General features: G+C 41.9%; 1 protein-coding gene across 1 annotated transcript in view; it reads left to right on the top strand.

Annotated features, from left to right (window-relative positions):
* The first annotated feature begins 2580 nt into the window (after positions 1-2580).
* Positions 2581-9837, top strand: part of mdfi (MyoD family inhibitor) — a 40004-nt gene continuing 32747 nt past the window's right edge. Inside the window, exon 1 of the mRNA XM_019880473.1 lies at positions 2581-2653. Within this exon, the coding sequence (XP_019736032.1) occupies positions 2648-2653 (6 nt within the window). The 5' untranslated portion in view covers positions 2581-2647. The remainder of the gene's footprint in view (positions 2654-9837) is intronic.

Below are 9837 nucleotides of genomic sequence, written 5' to 3'. Positions count from 1 at the left end.
CTCCCCCACAGGACACACGCGCGCACACACACACACACACACACACACACACAAACACACTCTTATTATGGCTCCTTCAGTCCAAACAAGAGGAACTGCTGCATTCATTCGACTATGTAGATGATCTTGTGCTTTAAGGTGCACCTGTAAACAAGGCGCTTTTATAAAAAAAAAAAAAAAAGTTCACAGGTCGCCGCATAACATTTCTTGGCATAACATGATGTATTCTTGTATATTAATGATTGACTTATCTCTCCAGGGCATTCTTTCCTTTCATTTCCGCTGATTTTTTTTTCCTGCACCTGTTTAGCTATTGTAAAGCTTGCAGCTCTGGTTCCTATACTGTACTGCTAATGCTGAACTATATGTATTTATCATATTAAGTACTGCAGGTATCTTGGTTTGGATGATTTTCTTTTTTTTTTTCCTCCATATTTTCAGTTCTTCAGAAAAACGTCTGGGACGATGATTTTTTTTTTAAGTGTATTATCGCAGCAACAAAAAAAAGGTTGAAAGAATAAAAGTTAGATCAGTGGTTTTAGGTAAGATCTGTTTGTATATTTATCTTAGCTAGGTCTATTTTGATACTTTTTTGTCTCTGTACTGCATTTATGCGTTTTTAAGGAAAAAAAGAACACAAATGGATGAACTAAAAATTGACTTCATGATGTAATGATACCTCAGAAGGATTTCTTTTTCATTTTTCTCAATGACAGGACCAAAACCTTTGAAAAGAAATCGAGTGTAAGAATATTTAGCATCTCTCCTGCTTTACACAAATGTGGACTGTCTGTTGGTCCTTTCAGGTGCCAACATTGTTTCCCTCTCACCCCAGACCCTTTGTCATTCCTTAGCTGACCTCTGGCCTGCAGAGCTGTCAATCATCTGCGGGCGGGATAGTGGTGTGACTAGTCACACAGTTCCTCTCTTAAAATCCCGCAAAGGCAGATCAAATGCGTGCATTGTTGGCTCATCTTCCTTTTTTGTTTTATTTCTTTTTTGCGTGGTCACGGTACCAAAATGTGGACTGGCGCTCCGAGATGCAGCTCTCCGTCTGACTACCAAAGTCCAAACTCCTGAACTGTAACCAAACCGATACCTTAACCAAACTGAAAGCGAGCTACTTCCAAAAGTCTCCATTGACATCACAGATCACCTTCACTGATAGCTGTTATCTCTTGTACATGTGTGCGATGGACGGCCTCCGTGGCAAAAAACGTCGCGCGTGATTGGACGCTTCGCAGGCGTCTTTTAAAAGGGGGGAAGGGACTGTCAAAGTGGAGCATGGACGCTATTAAACAAGTCCGAATGACCACTTCAGCTCTCCTCTGGTTCAACCTTAGGAATGTGTGTACATTTTCAGCAGTGACTCTTCAGTGCGTTGTTACTTAATTTCACGTTATCGCTTTGCTTATTTTGTTGCTATTTCTTGTTCTTTGCGAGTGTCACAAGACTTAGAGGCGGGGGGCTGGGCGCAGGTGGCTTCAAGACACAGTGGAGCCTCCATGCCAGGTAGCCATGTTGATGCCAGTCACTGCCCTTTCTTTCATGCTGTATAAAACACACACACACGCACACATACACACACGCACACACATACACACACACACACACACACACACATATATCTGTGTATTTGTAACCCGAATCTTCTTGTGTCTGTCCATGCAGACAATAAAAAAACTGTACAGTAGGTCTAGTTGCATGTAATCTGTACTAATTATTGACAATGGCATTATAAAATGCAATAAAATACTTATTACACTGTCCCATGTTGAGTCCTTGTTCCTTTGGTATTGATCATTGTGATTTAAAAAAATACTATTAGTAGAATCTGTTGTGGTACGAAATGTTACATTTATTATTGACTGGGAATCGAAATATATTTAATGGAAGATCTTATCATGGATCAAAAACGAACTCAAACTTTATTAAAAGGTGTAAGGTTTTATTTTGTGTATGCTTTGTTTTAAACCAACGAGTCAGTGCTAGCTGGCTACAATTGGGATCCAAAACAAGAGCCGTATCAAAATGTCAATCATGCTCAGTTAGATTGACATTGTCATGTGACTGAACACTATGACTGGAAATGGCCAAGCAGAACTTACTATACATCCAGCCGCTTATATAGTTCAAGTGGGGCTGAGCATATATCAACAAAAAATATCAGGTGACGTTATATTTCGTAAAATCATTTAAGATATTGTAATTCAGTTTCATAACGTTTTGAATTCGGAAATCGGCATAGATGTGTCATAAAAGCATACTCATCTATTCAGGATTTTTACACACAGCTGTTTTAAAACATTTACTTCCCAAAATATAGATTACGTGAAAGATAAATCTTGGTTTACCACATCGTCCAACCTATACCTACCCAGCAGTCATGTAAGGCAAAAAAAAAATGAACATGCCTCAAGAGGAGACGAAAACAAATGCGGAGTTTATGGTGTGTTGTGATACAAAAAGCAGCCACCAGGAGGAGTAAACAAACCGGACAACACAAGCAGCATGTCACAAACAGACACACTGAGACAAACAGCCACTGACGTCATCCCGCCAACAGGGTGAGCCAGAGAGTTCAGAACACTGAGCTACCTGCACATTTTGGGATGGAATAACAGCGACAGACAGGCGAGATGGATCGATGGAGGTATTTATTTATGCCTTCAAACTACTGTACTGTAGTTCTTGTAACCTTGCTCTATACTTCCTTTTCTTTCCTTGTGCTTTCTCTCGGTGCAGTTTCGGCACATGCCCTGCAGCTTATCTTTGAACCTCAGCGCTGCACTCTGCATACGTTACCACGGGGAGAGGAGGGGAAAGTGGCTGCATGATTTTTTTTTTTTTTTTTTTGTATTTTGTAGGGAAAGTTGAAACTTTGTTTAATATTTTGCTTCCAATGAACTGGGAGAAAATCCACTCACTCGGGGCACCGAAGTGCAGGTGACTTTTAGTTTTGGGAGAAGTCTGTTGGAGCCGCGCGTGCAAGCATAAGTACAGCGGCATGTGTGCGGAACTCTATGAGGATATGTCCTTGCGCAAGGTGAGCCAGGGTGCAAAGCAACATAAAGAAGTTGTTCTTGGCGTGTCACATTGGTGTTTGGCAGTGTCGCCTTGGCTTTCTTTCGGAATGCTCATCTGGACTGAGTAAATATTAGGTGTGAGGGTATGGCTGAGTTTAGGCTTCACTCGGTAGTGCTTGTGAACCATTTACGTATTTTATACGCATATCAGCTTGCGTGTACAGTGCTGTGTGTGAAGGGCCCAGCATCATGCAGAGCACTGAGGTCCAGGCAGACCCTATGAGTCACTAAATACGTTTAGTGTGCTGTACATAGTGCCATGCTGACATCTTTTTCTCTGCCCGCTTGTACTCACCCTGTCGTCCTCTCCTCCCGCCAACCCTGCCCCCAAAGTCTGTGGCCTGCCACAGTGGGCTGTCCTCCAAACAGCATGTTGACTCACTAAAAACAACACAACCTGCCCAGTTGGACTACGTCTGCAAGCGTCCGCATGTATCCCTCTCTGATCAACGGGCATTTGGCTTGTCAGTCTATATAATACCTACAGTATGTTAAATACAGTGCACCAGAGCCTCGCCTGTTTTTGGTTGAAACTTTCACCTATGCTCAAGCCAAAGCAATAAAAGTATCACATCAGCACAATTTTGTGACACTTTGGCGCCAAGGAACTATGATAAAGTGAATTGAAGAGTTTTATTTACACCAAAATAGTGCTTTGCTCCCATCTTTTTGTAACTTGAGGCTATTGTAGACTTTGAGGGGAGATGCACTTGCTCATAGATTTTTCTCTATTTTTCCGCCCCCTTGTGGAGGCATTACAAGTGGTCTTGAAGTATTTCACTGATAAAGGTTGAAGTGAGAGGTTATTGATTTCAAGAAATTTTGACATCTTCAATGTTCCAAGAGCTCTATAATTGGGGGAAGAGTCAAGATTCGCTCACTTTTGGAGGCAAGTTCCTGAAAGAGTCACGGCCACATGCGCATGTCCTTGCTTTGCTAGGTGAGTCACTAAAAAATGCAAGCTAACAAGCAACGCAAGTTTTGCTGGACAATCAACGTATTTCTACCTTTTGTCGTGCCAATGAATTGACGTTAAATGAAAGTCTCAATGAGTTAGTATTCTGAGAAAAATGCCAGTAGTACGAGTAGGAAAACAACCATTCACACATTCGACCAGATTAGTCTTCAGTGACACTAACATGCATCTTTTTGGAAAGAAATTCCACATGACGTTAAATGAAAGTCTCAATGAGTTAGTATTCTTAGAAAAATGCCAGTAGTACGAGTAGGAAAGAAAACAACTATTCACACATTCGGCCAGATTACTCTTCAGTGACACTAACATGCATCTTTTTGGAACGAAATTCCACGCAAGTGTGAGGAGAAAATGCAAACATCCCACAGGAGGGATGAGATTCAACCCTTGGTTCTCTCGACTGTGATGCAGACGCGCAAAGCACTAGGTCACCGTGTCGCTCCCATTTTGATGTAACACTCATGTGTGTTTTGTTGTTGTTTTTTTTTTTTTTTGTCTATATTAATACTTTGTGTTCTGGAAATGGACACGGCAGAAAGGAATCAGAACAAAACCAGCTCTAAAAAAGAATGCAGTGGCTTACAGCAAAGAAAGGATTTAATTATAATTGTGTTTCTTGTTTTCTTCTTTGCTGAATTCCGAGTCAAGGTTCACGCTTTCCTGCTGGTGCCCGTCATTTGAGGACACACAATCATTTCAAATCCACTGCGTTCATACAATGCCTTTCATGAATAACATTCACAAAGCTCAGCCATTATCGACGACTTCTCCAACTGACAATCTATTTTATAATATTGGGCTAAATGAAATAAAAGAGTAACAATGCAAAGACTGTCTCTTTCTCGGGGTAGGTTCTGTCGATTTACAATGTTGATTTTGCTGTGAATGCCGTCAAAGAGAGACAGGAAGATGTGAAGGGAGGAAGAGAGACTGACAGACAGGCAGACAGACAGACAGACAGACCTCGCCACTGGTATAACAGCACATTGAGGAAACAAAATCAAACGGACAAAGTGCGATTGCCTCGAGCTGTGTATTTGCCACTACGAGTTTAATTATGTTCAAACTCACAAAAAAAACAAAAGAGACTTAAGAGACTAAAACATTGTGTACGTAACCACAAACGAGCTCAACCAAACCAACTAGAACACTTTATTGGTTCTCGTAAAAGGTTTTGGATGCAAAAAAAACCCCCAAAAAAACAGCAAACATACATAGGAGAGGTCAAGAAACGGAGCGGACTGATTCATGCAAATACACATTGACCATTTTAGAGAGCGAGAAAGAAAGAAAGAAGACCACAGCTGCAGAACAAAAGCATCTTTGTGAGTGATTGGAACCACATTTTCGACCTCTTCCTCCTTCTCTTTCTCCTCCTCTCTCCCACCCGACATCTCTGAACCACTCAAACAATTCACGTCTAAGGTTTAATAACGATTCTGTGTGTGAGCATATGGCTCGAGTTTGACTGGTTTGCACACAAACAAACCTTTTCTCGTGTCGGTCCAAGTACCGGTGAAGTAGTAGGGCAGTGGAGCAGCGCTTTCCTCAGTCCTCCTCCTGGCGAGGCGAACGTGCTTTCTCTCACTCTCTCGCTCAGTCTGGCCCTGAGCACAGTGGAAAGCCTCAGAAGAAGCCTCAGAGGCCCAAGCCAAACAACGAGCATGTCTGCATCCTATGAGAAAGGTAGAATTGCTTGAAATATACTCGAGCGTGGCCTGGCTCCCCTTTGTGAGGACAACGTGCCCTTGTGCACAGGAGGGAGCACACCGTCTTCTTTTTAATATGCATCTGTGCTTGAGAGCAAGCGCTCAGTAGGAGTTGGTTTTACTCACTGAGAAATGCTAATTTAAGTATAAAGTGTCCCTGTAGGTGGACTACAAGGAAGACTTATCTACACCGAGACCCGTTGTATAAGGTTCTGTTTCATAAAGGGAGTGAAAATTCAAAGATCAAATGCATTTCTTTGCATTAGAATACATCCCGTGGGATCTAATGTAGATAGGGTTAAACCGCTGCAATCATAAAATGAATAACAATTATGAAAAAGCCCTTTTTTAAATTACCGCAACAAAAGTTCTTCTTTCCTTGTTGTTGTCAATTTAGCCCAGTGGTTCTTAACCTGGGTTCGATCGAATCCTAGGGGTTCAGTGAATCGGTCTCAGGGGTTCGACAGAGCCTCTGCCATGGAGGTTAAGACACACCCGACTCAAGATGTCAATTAGTTATGACACACCCGCTTGGCCATCGCTGACTGCAGATGATCACATTACATTGCTTTTCCAATCAGTGCTGCGGGAAATTTAGTTCGCTCAAAAACTATACGTCACGGAACTAGGCCATGTAATTTTATTTACTTTTCTCTGTTTTTCATAAATGTGTTTTTTTTTTAAAAGTCTTGAATTTGTAAAAAAATCTAATTTTTATTTTTCACTCATGAATTGTTCGGTGAATGTGCATATGTACTGGTTGGGTTCAGTACCTCTAATACGGTTAAGAACCACTGATTTAGCTATAATCTGCTGAGCAACGAGGACGTTTATCTACTTTGTGATTGCTTTAAATTGATTCAGGTGCATGAATGTGAAATTATAATTAATTTCCGCATACTCTCACAACCTCTTGGTTTCACATTCTTTTGTTAGTATTAAATGTGCTACATTATCTTTCCGAGCAATGGGTTAGCCAGGAGCCACTTAGCTTATGAATTAAATGCTAGCTTAACTTTTCAAACACCAAAATCAATCTGTCAGCACCAGATTGACGTAATAGCAGATCTTATACAATAAGGGACAACCATTAGTTATGTGCAGAGTAAATATGCTAGCTTTTTATAAGCTAGCTACTTCATGTTACATTGAATCTTTATGCTAACTTAATTGGTAAAATAACTGTTTTAGTGTTGAATGCCGAGCTCTTTTCGAATGGCATATAATTCATGGACTACATATGTGCTGTAGCCCATGTGAATACTAAAATAATACTTATTGTGATAGCAGCCACGACTGATTCATAATTGGAGAATGATTTCATTGAAGTGTTAGAGGTGAGGAATGTGGAACGACACTGTCATATTTGCCTGCTTAGTGCGCACAGCCGCTGGATAGCTTGGCCCCGTTCACCTCAGAAATAGACCAAAAGATGACCCCCCCACCACCACCACCACCACCCCCGCATCACAAGATCTTCACCCTGGTGCACACCATCACTGTGTCCAATGTGTTTAAGTCAGAATATCAAACAGTATGGTCGATTGAATTAACATCAAGCCACGAATGCCTTCACGAGCACCATGTGTCAATCATTCCACACTTAAATACAAGGTGTGCACGAAATGTTTCAGGACACGTGTCACAAAAGACAAATTGTAAATCCAAACTACACGTTTTTACCTTCAATGTAATCCCCCTGTAATCTAATGCACTCCTGATTGGATTCTTCTGATATCCTTCGTAGTTCTCCTGCCAGGTCTGAACAACGTGTCTCCTTGAATCAACTCACTTGGATCCAAGTTGGGTGAGGAGGGAAGTTGCTGCAGCATGGCGATGTTCTGCTCAGCCAGGATCTCTCCAATGCTTATGGCATCGTGAGCTGGTACACTCAACGACACTCACTTCTTCTCGTGCACTGAACGAAGTTAACCCCGCAAGATCTTTTTCTAGACGTTCTGATTGATCGTCTGGCACCACGTTGAAATTTGCGTTTGACAAACGTATCTACTTTTCGGACGCACCTTGTTTTTTTTTCATGGTCCTGTGACACTTATGGATTTTCTATTTCATGATTTGGGGAGTTCCCTTTTTTCTAAGAAGATTAAGAAGTTGAAATGTCAGTTAAGGTTTTGAATTTATTTTCCAGTTCCAAGAAAATTCTGCAGATTTGATTGCGTAGCAGAAATAATGCCGTTCTAGTGCCTTACGGAGACATTTGAGGAATAAATGTATTTGTGTTTGTCAGTGTTTCCCCAACTTCATTGACACATTTTACATGGGGGGTGGGGGGGGACATTTAATTGTTCTGCCTGTCATTATATGTCGCTGGCATATATAGTTGAACTAAAAGACATGGGTGTGTAGACTTTTGAAAGCCTCTGTAGCAGAGGACCTTCACAACTCATTCCTAATTTAATAATCAAATCATGACTGCTACACATTGATTGCTCCTTCTCCCATGGGGGGGGGGGACATTTAATTGTTCTGCCTGTCACTATATATTGCTGGCATATAGAGTTGAACTAAAAGACATTCCACCAGCAAAACAAAGCCAAGAAGTTGTCCCTCAAGTCGGAGTTCTCAAATCCTCTTTTTCAAACTTTGCGGTGGGATGTCTCACGATCGCAGAGCTGTCATGCTTTTGTCAGCTCTCAATAAACTGTTGACGACTAATGCTACCGTCTGTCAATTTGATTACCGTTTTTTTCTGAAATTTTTACACCTGATCTTTCTTTTAAATCTAAAGCCGGAAAAATATGGGTGCATCTTTCCGACAGTCTCGATCACTGATTCCCAACCATTCTGAAATGTCCATGCAGTTGCCGCAAATGTCGGTATGATTGGTTGTTTGTCTCAATGTGTACCACATGACCTTGTGCTAACCATCCACTATGAGGCAGTTCAAATAAATATGTCTCAAGAAACTGAGGACTATTTTCTTTGTCGCCAGACTTGTTTTTTTCCCCCTTGAAAAAGTGTGCAAACATTTTGTGTGTTTGGATTTGGGGTGTGGGGGGATAAATATCACAGCAATGACTCATCCTGATACTTTCTGTTGACTATCGTGCCCATAAAGTTAGCGCTTCAACGTGTCGGTGTGTAGCTACCTGTATTGCTGCCATCTGCGACAAACAAAGTCTGTTATTAACGTGAAAACATGTGGTTACCGGCCTCGTAATTCACAGGCATGAAAGCTCACCCGTAGTACGAGCTGACTGCTTCGGGTTAAGAGTAAGCACTTAACCGGCGCGCAGTGGATAAGATCCGTGGAAGTGTGTAGATAAGAGTGGAGGGGGGCGAGGAGGAGGAGGACTCGGAGGGTGAGAGAAGCCCACCTGGAGAGGTCAGAGAATGAATTAGCCAAAAGCTTCGATATTCCGCGACCCATCCACACACACACAAGGTGAGTTCGTTTTCGTCGTCTTTGTTGTTGTCGTGTGGCGCAAAACCACGTTCGATTGCGAGCTCGTGAACGTTCTTCTCACTCAAGTCCTCAGCATGCAGGGACTCGTTAAGGGAAGCAGACGCGTGTAATTAAAGCAAAGCCAATAGTGTTTAACTCGCAACTGTCGTGGTAAAAGTTGCCTGAGTTTGAAAATGTCCTTTCGACGTGACTTGAGTTGACTTCTTTTTTTGGAGGGGAGGGCGGGGAGGAGAAACGAAACTTCTACAGTAGAAACCGTTTCACCTTCCTTCCCAATTGAACTTTATGATGAACTTGTTATTGCATGCGCCGAATGCGGGGTTTGCAAATACATAAACGTTGGTTTGTTCGGCTCTTTTAATGCCGAAAGTCGTCAAGGTTGTGAAACAGCGGGAGCGCGCAAACAGCTGGCCAGCTGAGTGGCACGCGCGCGCCAAACACACTGGCACGTGATTGAACTCGAGCTCCAGTTTTCGCATCGATCGAGATTGTTTGCATTGTTGTTGTTTTCATCCCGGTTCGTGTTTCATATCCAACTGAAGAAACTCTGAATTGAAAGGTCACATTTGGTGTTTTCCGGCTGTCGACACTTGATCTAACTTGACATTCTGTAACACTGAATATATTGAATAAATATTG

The sequence above is a fragment of the Hippocampus comes genome, unplaced genomic scaffold (assembly GCF_001891065.2).
Source record: "Hippocampus comes isolate QL1 unplaced genomic scaffold, H_comes_QL1_v1.1 scaffold68, whole genome shotgun sequence".
NCBI classification, from domain to species: Eukaryota; Metazoa; Chordata; class Actinopteri; order Syngnathiformes; family Syngnathidae; genus Hippocampus; species Hippocampus comes.
The sequence above is the reverse complement of the archived record's forward strand: the minus strand, read 5'-3'. Positions and strand labels throughout refer to the sequence as shown.